At 48.4% G+C, this 22,409-nt stretch overlaps 1 protein-coding gene across 5 annotated transcripts in view; it reads left to right on the plus strand.

The window, feature by feature from the left end:
* OCRL (OCRL inositol polyphosphate-5-phosphatase) overlaps positions 1-22,084 on the plus strand; it is a 49,922-nt gene extending 27,838 nt beyond the window's left edge. For 3 of the 5 annotated variants that reach the window (XM_040442118.1, XM_040442121.1, XM_040442122.1), the window contains 10 exons: positions 3,364-3,499; positions 4,800-4,910; positions 5,065-5,230; positions 6,132-6,367; positions 9,055-9,078; positions 19,661-19,777; positions 20,038-20,122; positions 20,374-20,501; positions 20,581-20,692; positions 21,217-21,341. In XM_040442118.1, the coding sequence (XP_040298052.1) occupies positions 3,364-3,499; positions 4,800-4,910; positions 5,065-5,230; positions 6,132-6,367; positions 9,055-9,078; positions 19,661-19,777; positions 20,038-20,122; positions 20,374-20,501; positions 20,581-20,692; positions 21,217-21,341 (1,240 nt within the window). Of the gene's footprint in view, positions 1-3,363; positions 3,500-4,799; positions 4,911-5,064; positions 5,231-6,131; positions 6,368-9,054; positions 9,079-19,660; positions 19,778-20,037; positions 20,123-20,373; positions 20,502-20,580; positions 20,693-21,216 lie in introns of all 5 variants that reach the window. The other 2 variants (XM_040442117.1, XM_040442120.1) reach the window with 2 other exon arrangements.
* Positions 22,085-22,409: the final 325 nt, after the last annotated feature.

A 22,409-nucleotide genomic window follows, 5' to 3' on the forward strand; every position in this document is an offset into this window, starting at 1 on the left:
ATGTACGGCACTGGTGGACGTTACTTAAGAACCAGCGCCGTACATGATCGGGCGGGTGCAGGAGCTGCTGTATGCGCCGCGATCAGTGAAAACACAGATGCCGGCTCATTAACTCTCGCACTGCCGCGGTCAGCACTAACCGCTGCACGTGCATGATCCTGCCGGGTGTGGGGTGGCCATTGGGTCCCCGCACTGCTGTGACGGGGACCCGATGGCAGGGAGACAGCCCGATGCTTTCCGTGAGAACCCCCTGTATTACACTGGTAATACACTTAAAGCCAATGCATTACAGTACAGGAGTATTGTGATGCATTGTAAAGAGGGTCAGACCCCCCAAAAGTTGAAGTCCTAGAGTGGGATAAAAAATAAAGTGTAAAAAAAATTACGCTTTACAAGAAATTAAAAGTTTTAAGTAAAAAAAATTATAAATAACCTTCTTTTCCCAAAATAAAGTAAAAAAAGAATTCTAAAAAATAGGGGGAAAAAAGAAAGTATTCATATTAGGTATTGCTGCATCTGTAAGAACCTGAAGTATAAAAATATCACATGACCTAACCCCTCAGGTTTTTTATAAAAGGTGTGTCAAAAAAGTTTTTTTTTTTTTGTCACCTTACATCACAAAAAGTGTAATACCAAGCGATCAAAAAGTCATATTTACCCCAAAATCATACCAATCAAACCATCATCTCATACCGAAAAAAATGAGACCCTACATAAGACAAAAAAAAAACAACAACTATTGTTTTCAGAATATGGAGACTTTTTTTTTTTTTTTCACAAATGCTTTATTATGTAAAACTGAAACAAACAACCAAAAATATTGTCATATTTGGTATTGTCGCGTACGTAACAACCTGCTCTATAAAAATACCACATGATCTAACCTGTCAGATGAACATTGTAAATAAAAAATAAAAACGGTGCCAAAACTATTTTTTGTTACCTTGCCTCACAAAAAGCGTAATATAGAGCAACCAAAAATCATATGTACCCTAAAATAGTAACCACAAAACTGCCACCTTATCCCGTAGTTTCCAAAATGAGGTCATTTTTTGGAGTTTCTACTCTGGGGGTGCATCAGGGGGTCTTCAAATGTGACATGGCAACTTATAATTATCCCAGTGAAATCTGCCCTCCAAAAACCATATGGCGTTCCTTTCCTTCTGCGCCCTGCCGTGTGCCCGAACAGCAGTTTATGACCACATATGGGGTGTTTCTATATACTACAGAATCGGGGCCATAAATATTGAGTTTTGTTTGGCTGTTAACCCTTGCTTTGTTACTGGAAAAAAATGGATTAAAATGGAAAATCTGCCAAAAAAGTGAAATTCTGAAATTTCATCTAGATTTTCCTTTAAAGGGAACCTGTTATCAACTATATGCCGACCTCACTGAGGGCAGCAGAAAATGGTGTCAGAAATACTGATTTCGGCGGAGTGTTACTCATGAGCTAAAAGTAAGTGGTTGCTGAGAACCAGCATCATAATCATTACAGCCCAAGCTTGGAAAAGAGTCAAATCTACCTGAGAAGAGTCCTGGTTATTCATAATATCCTGCTCTCCGCCCGTCTGCTGATGATTGTCAGCTCTCTGCTAGAGAGAAAACTAGGTAGAAGACTGTCAATCATCAGCAGGAGAGCGGGAATTCATGAATAACCAGGACTCTTCTCAGGAGACTCTTCTCCAGGCCCAGTCTGCAATGATTGTGATGTTGGTTCTCGGCAACCACTTACTTTTAAATGACAGACCGCTGAAATCATCTCACCTGTCTCTACTGCAGGGTCCATTCACACGTCCGCAAAATAGGTCCGCATCCGTTCCGCAATTTTACGGAACAGGTGCGGACCCATTCATTTTCAATGGGGCCGGAATGTGCTGTCCGCATCCGCGGATCCGCACTTCCGTTCCGCAAAAAAATAGAACAAGTCCTATTCTTGTCCGCAATTGCATTTTCTATGAGAGTGACGACGATGTGCGTTCCGCAAAATGCGAAACGCACACTGCCGGTGTCCGTGTTTTGTTGAACCGCAAAACTCATACGGAAGTGTGAATGGACCCTTATACATTCATTAGTATGGGCAGCATAAAGTTGATGACAGGTTCCCTTTTAATTCTTGTGGAACACCCTAAAGGGTTAACAAAGTTTGTAAAATCAGTTTTGAATACCTTGAGGGGTGTAGTTTCTAAAATGGGGCCATTTTTGGGTGGTTTCTATTATGTAAGCCTCGCAAAGTGACTTCAGACCTGAACTGGTCCTTAAAAAAGTGGGTTTTGGAAATTTTCAGAAAAATTTCAAGATTTCTAAGCCTTGTAAATCTTCTAAGCCTTGTAACGTCCCCAAAAAAAGAGAATGTCGTTTACAAAATGATCCAAGCATGAAGTAGACATATGGGGAATGTAAAGTAATAACTATTTTAGGAGGTATCACAATCTGTATTAAAAGCAGAGAAATTGACAGTTTGAAAATTGAAATTTTTTGGTGTTTTTTTATAAATAAAAATGAAATATTTTGACTCAAATTTTCCACCGTCATGAAGTACAATATGTGACGAGAAAACAATCTCTCGGAATGGCTTGGATCTGTAAAAACGTTTTAAAGTGATCACCACATAAAGTGACACAGGTCAGATTTGCAAAAAAATGGCCGGGTCCTTAAGGTGAAAAATGTCAGGTTCCTGAAGGTGTTAAACCTATAACTCGTTAGACCGTCTTGACCCTTAAGGGGTTGTCCAGTTAAAGAAATATGTCTGACACCAATAAACAGCGCTTCACCCATCTTGTGGCTCAGCCCCATTGATGTCGGCTATGGACAGGAATGGCACTATTTCTGGATGAACGCAGCCATGTAATTGTGCGCTGGTTTTAGAATAGTCACTTTTTCTGAAGACTCATTCATAGAAGGCACAGCCCAAAGCCAAATTTTCTGATGTCAGCCCCCTTCCCACAGGCCCACCCTTCTTTTTCAGAATAAACCTTCAGACTATGTTCACACTCGTCAAATCTGACCCAGATTTCAGAGTGAATTTTGCACCGAAATCCATGTCAAATCCAAAAACAATCTGCTTCCAATGGAAGTGACTGGGGTTTCCGCAGCCCTGGTCACAGGCATCGGACGTTTTTCTGAATGACCTTAGGTCAGTAGTGTGACCCCTATACCATGGCACCACCTTGTGGACATTCCCTCACTTCTGTGTCTGTGGAGAAGCGTCGGTCACTCCGGCCCCATCACATGCAGCTATCCCTTTAATTACCGTCCGGTCTCTGGTATCTCCTGCAGTTTGTCCTGAAGTTCATTTGTGAAGGTTTTTTCAGTGTTTTTATTCCTGTGCAGCCCCATTTAATGTGTTTTCTTTTTTCCACCCAGTGGTAAGTGCCGGGTGCCCGCCTGGTGTGACCGTGTTCTGTGGAGGGGCAGCAGCGTCAAGCAGCTTAAGTACCGCAGCCACATGGAGCTCAAAACCAGTGACCACAAGCCCGTCAGCTCGCTCTTCAGCATCGGGGTGAGTACAGCAGCATTCCTCTAGCACAGGGTTTCTCAACTCTGGTCCTCTGCACCCACCTACCGGTCAGGATTTGAGAATATCCCACAGAATGAATACTTGATGCATGGACACTAATTATATCACCTGCTCAATACTAAGGAAATCCTAAAAAAAACATGACCGGCAGGTGGGTCCCGAGGACCGGAGTTGAGAAACCCTGCTCTAGCCCCTATAGGTACCGGATTATCAGAATGGTACTGAGGGAGAACGTTTTAGGGCTCTTTCACACTTGCGTTGTCCGGATCCGTCGTGCACTCCATTTGCCGGAGGTGCCCGCCGGATCCGTAACAACGCAAGTGAACTGAAAGCATTTGAAGACGGATCCGTCTTCAAAATGCGTTCAGTGTTACTATGGCACCCAGGACGCTATTAAAGTCCTTGTTGCCATAGTAGTAGTGGGGAGCGGGGGAGCGGTATACTTACAGTCCGTGCGGCTCCCGGGGCGCTCCAGAATGACGTCGGAGCGCCCCATGCGCATGGATGACGTGTCCATGTGATCACGTCATCCATGCGGGTGGGGCGCCCTGACGTCACTCTGAAGCGCCCCGGGAGCCGCACGGACGGTAAGTATACTGCTCCCCCGCTCCCCACTACACTTTACCATGGCAAACAGGACTTTAGCGTCCTGGCAGCCATGGTAACCATTCAGAAAAAGCTAAACGTCGGATCCGGTAATGCGCCGAAACGACTTTTAGCTTAAGGCCGGATCCGGATTAATGCCTTTCAATGGGCATTAATTCCGGATCCGGCCTTGCGGCAAGTGTTCAGGATTTTTGGCCGGAGCAAAAAGCGCAGCATGCTGCGGTATTTTCTCCGGCCAAAAAACGTTCCGGTCCGGAACTGAAGACATCCTGATGCATCCTGAACGGATTACTCTCCATTCAGAATGCATTAGGATAAAACTGATCAGGATTCTTCCGGCATAGAGCCCCGACGACGGAACTCTATGCCGGAAGAAAAGAACGCAAGTGTGAAAGAGCCCTTAGAAGATCTAGAACATGTGATTATTATTATTTTTTTTATACATGTTTTGCTTGTATCGATACATTGTAACAAACTATCAGCGAGGGGCTGACTTGTGCTGCTGGTCTCAAGGGTAACAAACCCTGTAGGAAGTATTAGTGCAGGGTATAATCAGGAATGTTTCTATTCACTTTCACAAAGCCCCTTAGAGACTTATAGAACTTCATTGCTCTCTGATTAGGCGGTCTCCTCCTCGTGTCTCTTATAACCAGCGCGATCTTTTCTCCGGTTTCAGGTTAAAGTTGTGGACGAACGGAAATACAGGAAATCGTTTGAGGACATTGTGCGGATGATGGACCGGATGGAGAACGATTTCCTGCCGTCCTTGAAGCTGAGCAGATCAGAAGTGAGAGAATACTTCATGTTATTTACCAGTCACCCTGCAGATAGCGCCCCCTAAAGGGAGGGAGAATGACACCCTGCCTCTACCGTGTCTTGTGTCATCAGCTTCTTCTTTCCATGTCTTGCTCTTCAGTTGTCTCATTCTTTCCGTCTTGCAGTTTAAGTTTAATCAAGTGCGATTCCGGCAGCTCCAGAAAGAGAAGTTTGTCATCCAGAATGACGGTCAGGTCCCCTGTCACTTCTCCTTCATCCCCAAACTGAATGACTCCCAGTACTGCAAACCCTGGCTGCGAGCCGAGCCCTGCGAGGGCTACCTGGAGCCAAGTAAGGGTGTTTTCTGTCTGTCCGTCCATCTGTCTTCCCCTTTCTTCCCTTCCCTTCCTTCCTTTCCCTTTCCTTCTTTCCATTCTCTTCCCTTCCTTCCTTTCCCTTTCCATTCTCTTCCCTTCCTTCCTCCTTTCCATGTCCTTCCTTTCTTTCCTTCCCTCCTGTCTTCCATCACTTTCCTTCCCTCTTTCCTCCCCTCTCTTCCTTCCCTCCTTCCTCCCACCCCTTCTTTCCCTTCTTTCTTTCTTCCATCCCTTCCTTCTTTTTGCCACCTCTTCTTTCTCTTTCCTTTCCCTCCCATATATTCCTTCCTTCCTCCTATCCCTGTGTTCTTTCCCTCTTTTCTCACAAACCCTCCCTCCAATCCTTCTCCCTCCCTTTCCTTATTTCCCTTTCCCCCTTCTTACTGCCCCCCTTTCTCTTTCCCTCCCATCTATTCCTTCCTTCCCTCCTTTCTTCCATCCTTTCCTTCTTACTTGCCCCCCTTCTTTCTCTTTCCCTCCCATCTATTCTTTCTTTCCTTCCCTCCTTCCTCCTATCCCTTTGTTCTTTCCCCCTTTTCTCCCCAAACCTCCCTCCCTCCAACCCTTCCCTTTTCTCTCATACCTTCCTTCCTTTCCCACCCTTTCTTTCCTTCTTTCTCTTTTCCTTTTCTTTCCTTCTTACTGCCCCCCTCTCTCTTTCCTTCCTTTTCTGTCCCATCTATTCCTTCCTTCCCATCATTCCCTCTTCCCTCCCTTCCCTTTTTTCATTTCCTTCTCCCTGCCTTTTTTCTTTCCCTCCTTCCTCCCATCCCTTTCCTTCCTTTCTCCCATCCCTCCCTCCAATCCTTCGCTGCTTTCTCCCACCTATCATCTCTGCAGACCCCCTCGCTGTACACCCTTTTCTCCACTTACAGATGAGTCGGTGGAGATCAGTTTGGACGTGTACGTCAGTAAAGACTCGGTGACGTTACTCAACTCAGGTCAAGACATGATTGAGGACATCCTGGTCCTTCACCTGGACCGGGGCAAAGACTACTTCCTCACCATCAGTGGCAGTTATCTGGTCAGCTCCTTCGGGACGTCTCTAGAAGCCTTGTGCCGGATGAAGCGGCCGATCCGGGAAATCCCAATCACTAAACTCATCGACCTGGTAGGGATTGACCGCCCCTTGTGTAAAGTGTTAATATCGGGATTATCTGAGCTTCGTGATGTGTACGGGTCCAACAAATGCAGAGCGAGAAGAATTGGTCACAGAGCAGTGATTCTGGGCATTTCCCATTTTAATGTTACGGGGCAGTCGCCCATTAAAAAATGCTAAATGGGAGGTCACGGCCTGAAGACCCCGCCTGGTGTTACCAGTGGTATTGCTGTTGGGGCATCTCTGGAGACCGGTGCCCATTTTGCCCCTTGCTAATGACCTGATTGCATGGCGAGCCTGTGCCTTATCTGCTTCTGTGTGATTTCTGGCCATAGGTGTAAAGCCATTCATTAAATGACACCTTCTGTGCAATCTAGAAGCTGTGCCAAAGGGCTATTCTGACCACCAATCTGTACAGCATATCCCCAGGTTCCACCTCACCCCCTATTAGGAGAATGGGAGTGATGTGGCCCCATTTGGGTCCATCAGAAATACTATCAGTGTCTAAGAAACCAGAAGAAGTAGCGAGCAGGCGTAGCGTGTGCCCGACTCTCTCCATTAGAGTCTATAGGAGTCACAGGACCTGCAGAGCTGGTGCACTTGAAGGTGGTCGAAACGTCTATAGACTACACTGGAGGGAGCCGCACACGCGGTCAGATTCTTCAAATAATGAGAGTGAACATGGCCATACAGGGAGTGGTAGTGGGGGGGAGTAACAGCCAGGGAGTGGTAGTGGGGGGAGTAACAGCCAGGGAGTAGTACTGCAGGGAGTAACATCCAGAGAGCGATAGTGGGGGTAGTAACAGCCAGGGAGCGGTAGTGGAGAGAGTAACAGCCAGGGAGTGGTACTGCAGGGAGTAACATCCAGAGAGTGATAGTGGGGGTAGTAACAGTCAGGGAACGATAGTGGAGGGAGTAACAGTCAGGGAGTGATAGTGGAGGGAGTAACAGCCAGGAAGTGGTAGTGGGGGGAGTAACAGCCAGGGAGTGGTAGTGGGGGGAGTAACAGCCAGGGAGTGGTAGTGGGGGGAGTAACAGCCAGGAAGTGGTAGTGGGGGGAGTAACAGCCAGGGAGTGGTAGTGGGGGGAGTAACAGCCAGGGAGTGGTAGTGGGGGGAGTAACAGCCAGGGAGTGGTAGTGGGGGGAGTAACAGCCAGGGTGTGGTAGTGGGGGGAGTAACAGCCAGGGTGTGGTAGTGGGGGGAGTAACAGCCAGGGTGTGGTAGTGGGGGGAGTAACAGCCAGGGTGTGGTAGTGGGGGGAGTAACAGCCAGGGAGTGGTAGTGGGGGGAGTAACAGCCAGGGAGCAGTAGTGGGGGGAGTAACAGCCAGGGAGCAGTAGTGAGGGGAGTAACAGTCAGGGAGCCGTAGTGGGGGGAGTAACAGCCAGGGAGCGGTAGTGAGGGGAGTAACAGCCAGGGAGCGGTAGTGAGGGGAGTAACAGCCAGGGAGCGGTAGTGAGGGGAGTAACAGCCAGGGAGCGATAGTGAGGGGAGTAACAGCCAGGGAGCGGTAGTGAGGGGAGTAACAGCCAGGGAGCGGTAGTGAGGGGAGTAACAGCCAGGGAGCGGTAGTGGGGGGAGTAACAGCCAGGGAGCGATAGTGAGGGGAGTAACAGTCAGGGAGTGGTAGTGGGGGGAGTAACAGCCAGGGAGTAGTACTGCAGGGAGTAGTAGTGGGGGGAGTAACATCCTGGGAGTAGTACTGCAGTGGGGGGAGTAATAGCCAGGAGCGGTAGTGGGGGGAGTTATAGCCAGGGAGCGGTAGTGGGGGGAGTAACAGCCAGGGAGCGGTAGTGAGGGGAGTAATAGCCAGGGAGCGGTAGTGAGGGGAGTAATAGCCAGGGAGCGGTAGTGAGGGGAGTAATAGCCAGGGAGCGGTAGTGGGGGGAGTAATAGCCAGGGAGCGGTAGTGGGGGGAGTAACAGCCAGGGAGCGATAGTGAGGGGAGTAACAGTCAGGGAGCGGTAGTGGGGAGGAGTAGTGGGGGGAGTAACAGCCAGGGAGTAGTACTGCAGGGAGTAGTAGTAGGGGGAGTAACAGCCAGGGAGTAGTACTGCAGGGAGCGGTAGTGGGGGGAGTAACAGCCAGGGAGCGGTAGTGAGGGGAGTAATAGCCAGGGAGCGGTAGTGGGGGGAGTAATAGCCAGGGAGCGGTAGTGGGGGGAGTAACAGCCAGGGAGCGATAGTGAGGGGAGTAACAGTCAGGGAGCGGTAGTGGGGAGGAGTAGTGGGGGGAGTAACAGCCAGGGAGTAGTACTGCAGGGAGTAGTAGTAGGGGGAGTAACAGCCAGGGAGTAGTACTGCAGGGAGCGGTAGTGGGGGGAGTAACAGCCAGGGAGCGGTAGTGAGGGGAGTAACAGCCAGGGAGTAGTACTGCAGGGAGTAGTAGTGGAGGGAGTAACAGCCAGGGAGTAGTACTGCAGGGAACTGTAGTGGAGGGAGTAGTCCTCCATTCAGGCCCCTGAGCTGCTCTGGGGGCCCCACACACTGGGCAGGGATGTTTGATCTCAGTGGGCTCCTCCTCATTAGCAGAGCTATAGGGTAAATTCACACCAGACCAGCGGAATAGATGTGCAGCAAACCCGACCCGTGTGGACGCTGTCCTGTCAGGTTGCCCCCAGTCTGCTCGCTCTTCCTATGGACGTGCATTGATCTGTTTTTTTCCTCTTTTCCTCCGCTGCTTATCCTCTGCTCCTAGGGAGAAGACAGCTTCTCGGAGAAGGTAACTGCCCCCCGGACCTGCCCCTCACCCCCCGTCTGTCTCTTACTAGTTGCTTTGTGCTTCATCTTGTGGTCACTTTGCTTTTATCTTTTTTCCTCTTGTAGAACTTTTTGATTCTGTTCTGAAAAAAAAAAAAGCTTTTGACTGAAGTGACTGTGAGTCTGGCCTGACCTCGGGGAGGATACCCTGAGTTCCTGGAGGAGCCCTTTAAAGGGGGGTTGTCCACTTTTTCTATATTGACCTATCCTCGGGAGCAGTTTTGAAGGCGAGCAGGTCAACGGTGAAGAGAAGGCAGCACTCGTACAAGCACTGCGTTCTCTTCATCCAGCCGATCGGCGAGTCGGATCCAGCGCCAATCTGATATTGATAACCTGAGGACTAGTCATCAATATAACGAAAGCGGACAAAGGGGTTGTCCTCCCTAGCACCTTATCACCGATCCTCGGAAGTATTTGATCTCTGGGACCACCATCCATCATTGGGGTCCCTGAGGAATAGTGTCAGACGCGTTTCGTCCTCTCTCCTTGAATGTGGCTGTGGTGCCGCTTATCTTTAGAAGCAAATTATCAGACAGTGACGAACCCGATCCGTAGGATCCTTGTTTCCCCTGATTTTATTCAACTAATGGCCGGCTTGAAGTAATTGATATAACATTTGTTTTAAGATACAATTATAAAAATTACATTTACACATAAATTTACAATTACATTTCACATAAGACAAGGATAAACATGTTAAAGTACATACAGTTGTGTTCAAAATAATAGCAGTCAGACATCACTAACCTGATAAATCACTGTTTTTGGTAGAAATAAAATTTCTACATGGCAAATAATTTACTAGCAGGTGTAGTAGAGTAATAGAAATCCAACAGTCATGACATGCATGCCGCTGATTTTGTGTAATTCAATCACTTATTGAAAGGGGCATGTTCAAAATAATAGCAGTGTTCATTGAGAGTGAGGTCATCTATTCTTTGAAAAACTGGTGGCAATCATTGCCCTTATTTAAGGAAGGAAGGCAGCACATGTCGTACCTGCCGGTTACAGTGCATTTCTCTCTGAAATTCTGAGGAAGATGGGTCGTTCCTGACATTGTTCAGAAGAACAGCGTACCGTGATTAAAAAGTTGATTGACGAGGGGAAAACATATAAAAAAAAGTCCTGAAAATGTTATACTGCTCAGCTAAAATGATCGCAAATGCTTTAAAATGGCAACCAAAACCTGAAAGACGTGGAAGAAAGTGAAAAACTACCATTCGAATGGATAGAAGAATAGCCAAAATGGCGAGGACTCGGCCAACAATCAGCTCCAGGAAGATGAAAGAAGGTCTAAAGTTCCCTTGTGAGTCCTGTTACAATGAGAAGACGCCTATGTGAAGCCGAGCGATCTGCTAGAAGCCCCCGCAAAGTCCCACTGGTGGAAAAAAGACACGTGCTGAAGAGCTTACAATCTGCCAAAGAGCACATTGACCGGCCTAAAGAGACATTCTGTGGACTGATGGAAGTAAGATTGTTCTTTTTGGGTCTAGTGGACGGAGACAGTTTGTCAGACGACCCCCAAACACGGAATTCCAGCCCCAGTACACTGTGAAGACAGTAAAGCATGGTGGACAAGCATCATGATATGGGGATGTGTCTCATACTACAGTGTTGGGCCTGTTTATCGCAGACCAGGGATCATGGATCAGTCTGAATCCATCAGAATACTTGAAGAGGTCATGCTGCCTTATGGGGAAGAGGAAATGCCCTTGACATGGGTGTTCCACCAAGACAACGACCCCAAACACACCAGTAAACGTGCAACGTCTTGGTTCCAACAAGATTGACGTTATGGAGCAGCCGGCCCAATCCCCGGATCTAAATCCAATAGAAAACTTGTGGGTGACATCAAAAATGCAGTTTCTGAGGCAAAACCAAGAAATAGCGAAGAACTGTGGAATGTCGTCCAATCATCCTGGGCTGGAATACCTGTTCACAGGGCCCGAAGGTGGTGACTCCGAGCAGCACAGATGTACGGCAGTTCTCAGAAACAGCGGTTATACAACTAAGGGTCCATTCACACGTCCGTAAGTGTTTTGCGGATCCGCAAAACACGGACATCTGCAATGTGTAATTTGCAATTTGCGGACCGCACATTACAGACACTATAATAGAAAATGCCTTTTCTGGTCCGCAATTGCAGACAAGAATAGGACATGTTCTATTTTTTTTCAGGAACGGAATTGCGGATCCCGAAAAAACGGATGTGGATCCCCGGAAATGCGGATTCGCATCTGTTCCAGCCCCATTGAAAGTGAATGGGTCCGCAAATTGCTGAACGAATGCGGACCCAAATTTCGGACGTGTGAATGGACCCTAAATATTAGTGAAGTGATCCTAAGGAAAGCAAAACCTTCAAACGTTTTTCAGTCTATATAGTCAATGTTTGAGTTTGTAAAGAAGAATACAAACACTGCTATTTTTTTGAACGGTCTAATATTCACTTTTCTTTTTTTTTTTTTCTTTTTTTTTTTTAGAGGAACAACACAAATTTGATATATTTTTCTTCATGTTTAGATTTGGAATAGAACGTGTAGTGTTCCCAATGCATTTGTGTGGATGGAAATAGAAGATTTTGAGCTTTATTCACTTGTTTAAACACACTGCTATTATTTTGAACACAACTGTATATAGTGATACATTAGTATTTATGGTTAATTGTAGTCACGGTCCCTCTTTTAGTTCCAATTGCGGAGCTCACGCAGTTTTGGAACCAGGTTCATGTGCTGCGGTATATAAAGTTAGATTCTCCTCTATATTATATATTCATATGTAGCTTATCTCTATTATCATTTCGGATTAATATATAAAGTTCAGTCTCCTTGTATTTTCATGCTGCAAAATTCATACATAGTTAGGCGGGGTGCGTTGCGCTCTCGCGTTTCTTACCAGTGTACCTGTCTTATTGTACAGTCGGCCACTACCAGTAGATAGATTGATACATACATGGCTTTATCAATGTGGACTGTTTGATCTCCTTCTTCTATTACTCCGGGATCGCTGAGCCTTGCGGTCCGTCCCCGCGCTTGTGCCGGCACTGTGATTTAGCGCATACAAAAGTTTTTCCTAAAATAAACGTTATATCAATTACTTAGAGCCGGCCATTAGTTGAATAATATATTGCTGTAGCTGGGTGGTTATGGCGGGCCGTGCTCTATTCTGCCGAGCTCGTCACATAGAGCGTATATTTCCCCTGATTTTACCAACATTGATGATGGCGAGCGTCAGCTGGAAACAGTCAGCAAGTATCTTGTGTCTTCGAGCTGCATTCATTTTAGATGATGATAATACAGATTTTATATCATCAGTCATCAATGTGTTTTAATTTTATTTTTTTATGTTCTTCAGACAAAAGCTTTAGCCGTGATATTTAATGTTGGGTGAATTGTTATTCTGCTACAAATCTGACAGCCGGGTGCAGGGGTCGGAGAAATGCGGGAGACATATATATATATATATATATATATATATATATAGAGAGGTCCCTCAAGATACAATATTAATTAACCATTGTAACCTGAGTCCATAACCTTGTGGGGGACAAGTAATTGGTTCCAAGTCCCCAAAATGTCATGCGGAGATGAGAGAAACTGAAGATTTAAGAAAGATAAGCAGATAACTAAGAGATAAAGCAGGTCCTTACATATAAGGAGCTGGAAATCATCTTCTATGGTGAGGACAGGAGCTTCTTCAGGGTCCAGTACAGCACACTCAGCCGCCCCATCCTGGCATCAAAAGGAGCAGCTCAGCCTGGTACAGATAGGGGGCAGTGCAGGACAATGCCGCACGGTACTGTAAGGAGGCGCTACCACCAGTGCAGGGGCTTTGGACGTGTTGATTGGTTGGATCTGAGTCTGAGGCATTTTATGGTGATGGACCAGGGAAGACTATTGCTGAGCAAGTAGAAAATGAGGCCATTGTATCTTGAGCGACCCTGTACATATATACATCTATCTATGTCTACACGTCCTGTATATATCACACAAAGGGTATTGGTCATTATTTTTAGATGTAAGATATTATTTTAGATTTGTCAGTCAGTTATTTCGTGTTTCTCGCACATTCCATTGGGGGGACACAGACCATGGGTATAGCCTAGGAGACACTATGCAAATAGAAAAAGAAAGCGCCTCCTCCCTGGGCTATACCCCCATGTTCCACCGGAAGGACCCCAGTTCTTGCTTCGTGTCGGATAAGGAGGATGACATTCTCTCTACTCCCGTTTATTTTTTTCTGCAGTGGACGCAGGGTCGCAATTCTGCTTCCCTGGTCTCTTGGTGGAGCAAGCGCCAGGGTCGAATTGACGTCCCCGGCTACCTCCCCCAGAAGTTAAGTGGAACCGGGCTCGATCTGCAGCTCCGGTGGCCTATCAGATTCGGGGTCACCTTGCTGCCCTCCTCCAGATCACTGCCACTCCTTGTGCCAGCTGACTGAGAGGTGACCTCCGCTGGTGTGGATTTAAGGGGGGAAGACTACAGGACGCAGATAAGTACACTGCCTCCCCTGTCTCCCGGTGTAACGCTAGGGCCGCTTGGTGGGGGGTTTGAAGGGGGAGAGGATACCTGTCTGGGGCATCGCTACATAAGCGGCAACTTCCCGGCTTCCCTCGGCGATGTCTAGAGCGCGGACCCTCCTACCCTTCCAGCAGCCGCGTCGTCTTATTTTCATATTTCCCACGCGCGTGGGTTTCGCACCTCCTGGCGCGATTTGTGGGCGGCGCTCTGTCTTCTGCTACTTCCGGCTCAGCGCTCTAGGCTGCTCCCGGCTCCACTCTGTCCTGGTCTCATGCTGCAGGAACGGTAGGAGACCCTCGCCCCTTCCATTGCAGGAGAACCGCCATCATGCCAAAACCTGGGGCCTCACAAAAATCCAAGTCGTCCCCTCTGGCCCCACTGGGGCTATGTAAAGTTTGCGGCTTGCCACTTTCGGTCTCTGGGTCCTGTGACTCTTGCCTTGCCTCTGGACAGGATCATCCTCTCCTCCCCCTCTCACTCATCCCAGTCCTCCCTCCGCCCTGTCGGAGCCCGCGGAACTCGCTTGGGCTGCTGACTTAGCCCAAGTCTCTCGGGTCGCGATGGCCTTCATGGAACGCATGGCGTCTACGGATCCTGCGGCTACCACCATACCGCTTCTCAGTGGTTCCCACAGAGGACGCTCAACCTCTAAGAGGCAGCGTACACAGCAGCATCCTTCCTCGGATGATTCTGCTTCCCCTCCTCGCCTAGAGACCCGTTCAGACACTTCCTTTCCTCGCAGAGATCATAGATCGGAAGGGGAGAGATCCAGTTCTGACGAGGACACAGAGCTGGAGCCCTCGCCCAAGCTGTCCACTATAGTGACAGACTTGGTGGCGGCGGTCCGAGATACTTTTGATATCCAGGGGGAATCTCCTTCCGCTGGTAACCAGGAATTCCCTCTTTTCCACTCTAGGAAACCTCAAACGGTTGTATTCCCCATACATGGCCAGTTCGACAAGGTCCTCTCTAAGGCCTGGGACCGCCCGAATCATCGTTTTTCTGCTACGAAACGTATGGATACTCTTTATCCATTTCCTGCAGAAAATGTGCAGCAGTGGTCTTCTCCTCCTAAGGTTGACCCGCCGGTGGCCAGATTAGCTAAGAATACGGCTATTCCTGTCTTGGACGGTTCGTCTCTACGGGATGCAGTGGACAGGCGTTTGGATTCTCTGTCCAAAGCCATCTTCACTCTGGCAGGCACTGGCCTGCGGCCCGCTTTCGCCTCGGCCTGGGTATCCAGAGCGCTTTCCGTATGGTTGCAGCGCCACCATCAGGACCTGGTGGAGCAGGATGCCTCTGCGGACACCTTGAATTTTGTCCTCCAGATGTCGCAGGCGACGAAGTTTCTCTGCGAAGCTTCCTTTGATGTTAGCATTCTCTTTGCGCGTATCTCGGCCCTTTCGGTCACACAGCGTAGAGAAGTCTGGTTGAAGGTTTGGGACGCTGACACTTCCTCTAAGCGTTCCCTCACTAACCTCCCCTTTTCGGGTTCCAGGCTTTTTGGTGCTAAGCTGGACGAGATCATCTCGGACGCGACGGGGGGCAAGAGTACCAACCTACCCCAATCTAGATCCAAGCGCACCTTTGGAGGTCGGTTCTAGGAACCAGTCCTTTCGTCACTTCTCCTCTTCCAGATCTGCGGCGGCCCCCTTCCCAGGGGGCTCTCAGGACTCCCGTAGGAAACCTGCCTTTAAGCCCCAGCCTTCCTAGCGCCCGCGGCCACAGTCAGTCCGCCCGGCTGCTCCCAAGCAGTCTTCCGCCTGAAGGGGCGCCCCCACCTCTTACGGTGGGGGGCCGATTGCTCTCCTTTCAACAGGTTTGGAGAGATCATATACAGGACGCCTGGGCCCTGGAAATTGTAACATCTGGTTACAAAATAGAATTTGTTTCCAGGCCTCCGGAGCGTTTCTTCTCTTCTCGAGTTCCGGGGGATCCGGTCCGGGCTTCGGCTCTTTTGCAGGCGGTCTCTTCCCTTATGGACAGGGGAATGATTATCCCAGTCCCCTTGGAGGAGCAAGGCGCTGGTTTCTACTCCAACCTATTCATGGTGCCAAAGAAGGAGGGATCGGTGCAGCCTGTTCTAGATCTGAAGCTGTTAAACAGGTCTCTGCGGGTCCGGAGGTTCCGGATGGAGTCCCTCCGATCCTTTATTGCTTCTCTTCTTCCAGGGGAAATCCTCGCGTCTGTGGATATACAAGACGCCTATTTGCATGTCCCTATAGCAGAATCTCACCACAGGTTTCTGCGCTTTGCTGTCGGCGGCAGCATTACCAGTTTGTCGCCCTGCCCTTTGGGCTGGCTACGGCCCCTCGGGTATTCACGAAGATATTGGCGCCGCTCTTGGCGCTCCTCCGTACCAGGGGAATATCTCTGTTGCCCTACCTGGACGACATACTGATAAAGGCTTCCTCCCTTCCCCTGGCCAGGGACAGCGTCCGGATAACTGTTCAGACTCTGGAGCAGTTCGGCTGGCTGATTAATGTCCAGAAGTCATCTCTTCTCCCCTCACTGAGGTTGACCTTCCTAGGGATGGTTCTGGACACCACGGCAGCTCGGATATTCCTGCCAAGTTCCATGTCCTCTCGAATTCAGGAGTCGGTTTCTCCCCTACAGCGCTCTTGGCGATTCTCCATCCGGGAGTGCATGAGGGTTCTGGGGCTGATGGTGGCCTCCTTCGAGGCCGTCCCCTATGCCCAGTTTTACACTCTGCCTCTACAGCGGGCGATTCTGTCCTTTTGGGACAGGACGTCGCACGGTCTGGCCTCTCGAGTCCGTCTGCCTCCTCGGGTTCGGGCGGACCTCTTGTGGTGGCTTTCCACCCAAAACTTGATTTCAGGGAGGTCCTTTCTTCCGATCTCAAGGACAGTCGTCACCACCGACGCCAGCCTCCTAGGTTTGGGTGGTGTTCTACAGACCCAGACGGTGCAGGGGCTTTGGTCGGCGGCGGAGGCCCGCCTTCCGATTAACGTGCTGGAGCTCAGAGCAATTTTCCTCTCCCTTTCTCACTGGACTCATCTCCTGGCAGGTCTCCCGGTAAGGGTCCAGTCAGACAATGCCACTGCCGTGGCTTACGTCACCCACCAGGGCGGGACCTGCAGCCGGACGGTGATGCAGGAGGCGGAGAGGATCCTCCAGTGGGCAGAGACTCATGTTCCAGTACTGTCGGCAGTGTACATCCCGGGTATCGACAATTGGAAGGCGGACTTTCTCAGCCACAACACAGTGGATCCAGGAGAGTGGTCCTTAAATCCGGAAGTTTTCGACAACATCTGTCGCCTGTGGGGCCGCCCGGATGTCGACCTGATGGTGTCCAGGCTCAACAACAAAGTTCCCACGTTTCTGGCCCGTGCTCGCGACCCGGAGGCGTACGGGGTGGACGCGCTGGTGTTTCCGTGACGAGGCTTCCCTCTCCTTTATGTCTTTTCACCTGCCTCTACTACCGAAGGTCCTGCGCAAGATCACGTTGGAAGGGATTCCAACCATTCTCATCGTTCCCCATTGGCCGCGCCTGGTTCTCGGACGTCACTCGGATGCTGGCAGACGTGCCGTGGCCTCTTCCTCTCAGGGAGGACCTACTGTCTCAAGGACCGCTCTTCCACCAGAATTTATGGTCACTGCGTTTAATGGCGTGGGTGTTGAGACCGCCATCCTGAAAAAGAGGGGCTTCTCGGACTCTGTTGTGAAGACCATGATCAAGGCCAGAAAACCTGTTTCATCCCGGATATACTATCGTACCTGGAAGGCCTTTCTTGCCTTTTGTGAGAAACTGGGTGTTTTTCCCCTTCGTTTCTCGGTTCCGGTGGTCCTCTCCTTTCCCCAGTCGGGTCTTGAGATGGGAATATCCTTGAGCTCTCTGAAGGGTCAGGTCTCTGCTCTGGCAATTTTCTTTCCGCGATCCCTGGCTCTGCTCGGTCCAGTGAGGACCTTCCTACAAGGGGTGGCGCATTCGGTCCCTCCGTATGTTCCTCCCCTACCCCCCTGGGACTTGAACTTGGTTCTGTCTTCCCTTCAGGCGGCTCCCTTTGAACCTTTGAGGGAGGTTTCTTTGAATCTTCTCACCTGGAAGGTGGTCTTTTTGGTGGCGATCACCTCAATCAGGAGGGTATCGGAGCTGGCCGCGCTTTCCTGTAGGGAGCCCTTTTTGGTCTTCCATCAGGATAAGGCGGTGCTACGCCCGGTCCCTTCATTTTTGCCCAAGGTGGTCTCCGCCTTCCACCTTAATGAAGATATAGTCCTGCCCTCTTTTTGTCCATCTCCGGCGAACCGCAAGGAGCGCGCTCTCCATTCCCTGGACGTTGTCCGGGCTCTGCGTGTGTACCTGTCAGTGACTGCCTCTTTCCGCCGTACGGATTCCCTTTTCGTGATTCCGGAAGCGCCTCGTAAAGGTCTGGTGGCTTCCAAGGTCTCTGTAGCCCAATGGATTCGGTCGGCTATTGCCATGGCTTATCGTGCCCGTGGCAGAGTTCCCCCAGCCAGGGTTACCGCGCACTGGGCTAGGCGTAATCGCGCCTCGGCATCTCAACTTTGTAAGGCGGCCACTTGGTCTTCCTTGCATACCTTTACAAAGTTTTACCAGTTGCAGTCTTTGGCATCGGCTGATGCTGTCCTTGGGCGCAAGGTATTGCAGGCGATGATTCCTGTTTGACCGTTGGGCGTTTCCCCCTGGAGGTGCTGATCTTTTTCCCACCCCATGGACTGCTCTGGGACGTCCCATGGTCTGTGTCCCCCAATGGAATGTGCGAGAAAAGGAGATTTTTTTTGTGAAACTCACCTGTAAAATCTTTTTCTCCTCTTTTCCATTGGGGGACACAGCTCCCTCCCATTCTTACCTGTTGTAGGAAGGGTTGGTTTAGTTCTTCGGGTCCTGAAGGTTTTCGGTCCGATGGCGGTATTCCGTTGTTCTGGTCTCTATGGCTTTGGTCTCCTTCTCCTACTGCTTTTGCACGCACTGGGGTCCTTCCGGTGGAACATGGGGGTATAGCCCAGGGAGGAGGAGCTCTCTTTTTCTATTTGCATAGTGTCTCCTCCTAGTAATGACCTAGGCTATACCCATGGTCTGTGTCCCCCAATGGAAAAGACGAGAAAAAGATTTTACAGGTGAGTTTCACAAAATATCTCTTTTTTTTATCATTTTAATTATTTTTTGTATAATTTATTGTGGTATTGTTTTTTTTTTTTTCTCTGATTTCTATGTAATTTATTAATTTTGTTTTTATTACAGTTTTTTTTTTTATTGTTTCTTATAATTCATCATTTTTATAAGATTTTCTCTGTTTTTTAAGTTAACTTATTTTATTTAGCATTTTTATTTTCCTTGTTATTTTTGTTAATATTATTTCTTATTTTTAGTTCTGAGATTTTTGTAACATATTTTTTTTTTTCTATTTTTATTACTTTCTTACTGTTCATTCTAATTTTCACTACCTTTTTATTTATAGTTGTAAGATTGTGTTTTTTTTATTATTTTGCTTCATTTATCTTTATTATTTTTAGTTCTAAGATTTTTGTAACATTATTTATTTTGTTTGTCCTCTCCTTTATTATTTTACAGTTTTGTATTTATATTTTATTTTTATTAGTATAATTTCTAATTATGCATAATTTTCATTACTTTTTATTCTTTGATTCTGTCAGTTCCCCCCCCCCCCCCCTAAATCACAAGTTAATTTTTAGAATCTTGGTGGGAAAAAGAAAATGCAGGAATGCAAATGGGGAAAGATGCAAATCCTAAATCCCTGCTGCCAGCAGCGCCCGCCACATGAGTGAAATTCTTATGGTTCCACATTTTATAACTTAGAAATTCTGGGAATCCAGAACAAGGAGCGCGCTCCGTCCGTGGTTGTGATGGCGGATCAGGATTCCCGGCTCAAAAGACTAATAATCTGCTGAGAGTTGTAGTTTCCCAGAGCTGATAAATGTGTTAATCATTGTCCATAAATGTATAGGTGACGTCCCCCCGTATGTGACACCTCAGAGCACTTACTGTATATAATATTCATTCATTATTGCCCCCCTCCCCCCCAGGAGAAAGCTGTGATGCAGATGTCGGAGGACGTGGACGGTACTACTGACAAGCCCCTGAAGATCCCGAAAGAGATGTGGCTGCTGGTGGATCACCTGTACAAGCATGCCTGCCGCCAGGTATGTGGGGGTCCTCTTTTCTTAGAAATTGGCCAATCAGAGGGCAGACCCGGATCTTACAGATGTCCTCTAGCATGGACCGAGTGGTGGCCCCGGCCCAACAGATTGCTGCAAAACGGCTTCTCCTGTCAGCAGAGAGGGTCACATGACACAAGTTCCTGACCACTGGAGGAGGAGGAGCTTACTAGATCTGGCCCCCTGATTGGTCACTTGAGGTCTGTATTCTTCTCCATTGCTCAGGACGTTTTATTCTCTTGCAGGAAGATCTCTTCCAGACCCCGGGAAAACAGGAGGAACTGCAGCAAATCATTGACTGTTTAGACACCAGCATCCCGGACAACATCCGTATCCTTCTGATAATCCGCCATCTGCTGGACCGACGCGCCGGACATGAACACACGTGTATATATACACATACATGTATATACTGTACATATTCACTATTTCCTGAGCAGCAGGATGCAGTGACCAGTGTGTAATGTCTGTGTAATACATGTTGCATCTCCCCTCACCCCGTTGCAGCCATGCGTTTTTCCTCTTTGTGGGCACAGACTGATACATTGTTACGAGTCACCTTAACCTCGCCCCCTCCTCAGCTGGAAGCAACCATTCTGTAGCCGAGGCGCTGCTGATCTTCCTGGAGGCGTTACCAGAGCCGGTGATCTGCTACGAGCTCTACCAGAAGTGCATCGACTGCTCACACGACACGCGGCTCTGCCGGCAGGTACGCTGCATCCGCTGCCGGAAGCTGTAATGGTTTCTTGCCTCCTTCTCTCTAACGTTCCCCTCCCCCCCTCTTATAGGTGATCTCCAAACTTACGCGTTCTCACCGTAACGTATTCCGATACTTGATGTCGTTCCTGCGAGAGCTGCTGAAGTTCACTGCCGATAACAACCTGAACGCCAACCTGATTGGTAAGGACTAGGCCAACTCACACAGCTGCCGGCTGTTACAGTGTGTCAGTGTGGGCGTCGGCCTATGGGGTGTGTGCTGCTCAGTAATACTAAGTAACGACCTCTGTGAGCAGAGCTAGATGTGTCTGGGTGCACACAAGACCCATTCACTGACAGCAAGTGGTGATCTTAAAAAAAAAAAAAGGAATGAAACACAAAGTGTATTAGAACGGTGCAGAACTGTTGGACTCTTTCTGCAGAAGCCCCCTTTAACCTCTTGATGCCATATCTGTTGTTTTTTTGGAGCATGCTGGGAGTCGTAGTTTCACCACAGCTGGAGTGCCGGGGGTTGCTGACCCCTGTATTAAAGTGACCGTTGGGGTCTCTTCACATTTTGCAACAATGTAGCAAAAATAAGTTGTGAAAACCAGATCACTTCTGAGTGTAATTTATAGATTTTATTTTTTTAATATTTGTAGTATTTTTTTTTATTTCATAACTTGATTCCGTACAATTTATTATGTGTTTTCCTTTTTTTGGCACAGCTACTGTGTTCACCAGTCTCCTCCTGCGGCCTCCACCAAACCTCATGGGGAAGCAGACGGCGAGCGAGCGTCAGCGGGGGAGCGCTTTCATCCTGGGCTTCCTGCTGGCGGCCGACGAGGAATGAGCCATTATTATTCCCCCTGGAACTTCTTCGAAGGAGTAAAATATACGGCACAAGACTGAGAGCTGCGGCTCCGGAGGGAGGTGGCGGGGACACCGCAGAGAGCGGAGACCCTCTACCTGGCAGGGGCGAGACACGGGTCACCTCTTGGGGGATGTTATCCTGGACATTTCGGATATTTCACGTGTTGTCACTGGTGCCATAGTCCATGTCCGTTGTATGTTCCTTATTTAAGTGCCCTTGCTCCGTTCCGCGGCGCTTTGTCACGTGTCTGCCCCCATTTCATCTTATTTATACACTCGAACAGATCGCAACGAGAGCGAATCTGACTAATCCATTATGATGAAGAAAACTCTCCAGTGAATTAAATTATTGCCGGTCCTTGGAAAACTGGGTGACAACCAATATGGCCGCCACAGCAACTCCACAAGTTATCGCCCAGCTGTAAGGGCGGCCATGTTGGGGGGGGGGGGTGACAGTCACCTATCTTTCCCAGAGCGAAGAAACAGCTCATGGACTCCACTTGACAGAAGACGTCTCGAGGAGTTGTATTTACTGGGGACTTTTTTCATTTTTTGGTCTTTTTTTTTTTTTCTCTCTCTCCATAGAAGCTCACACATTTTGTTGAAACACTAGCCGACTCCTCTAAGCCTCCCCGATCCTGGGCTTGTCTTGTGCGACACACACTTAACACCCTTGAGTCTGGAGGCTCAGGTAGAAAAATGGCGCTGATGTGTCAAAAAAAACAAACATTTCGCCGGCTCTTCTCCTCCATCCTGTCCGGTACTTGTTTGTTTTTGCCTTTTAAAAGCCCCATGAACCCTATAGTGGGGTCTGGAGTAATTAATAATAATGTGCTGAAATTTCCCCCAAAATGGTACAAATTTTTTATTTTATTTTTTATTTTTAAAGGAATTTTCCATTCTAACACTACGTTACATTGAGGTGAAATTGGATGTGTGGGAATTTTTTTTTTTTTTACTTAAATTAAAATCGTGTATAATTTCTATTACCAATTAATCTTCCCATTTTAAGGTGTGTGGGCGTTGGTTCCCCTTACACTCAGAGGGG

The sequence above is a fragment of the Bufo bufo genome, chromosome 8 (genome assembly GCF_905171765.1).
Source record: "Bufo bufo chromosome 8, aBufBuf1.1, whole genome shotgun sequence".
NCBI classification, from domain to species: Eukaryota; Metazoa; Chordata; class Amphibia; order Anura; family Bufonidae; genus Bufo; species Bufo bufo.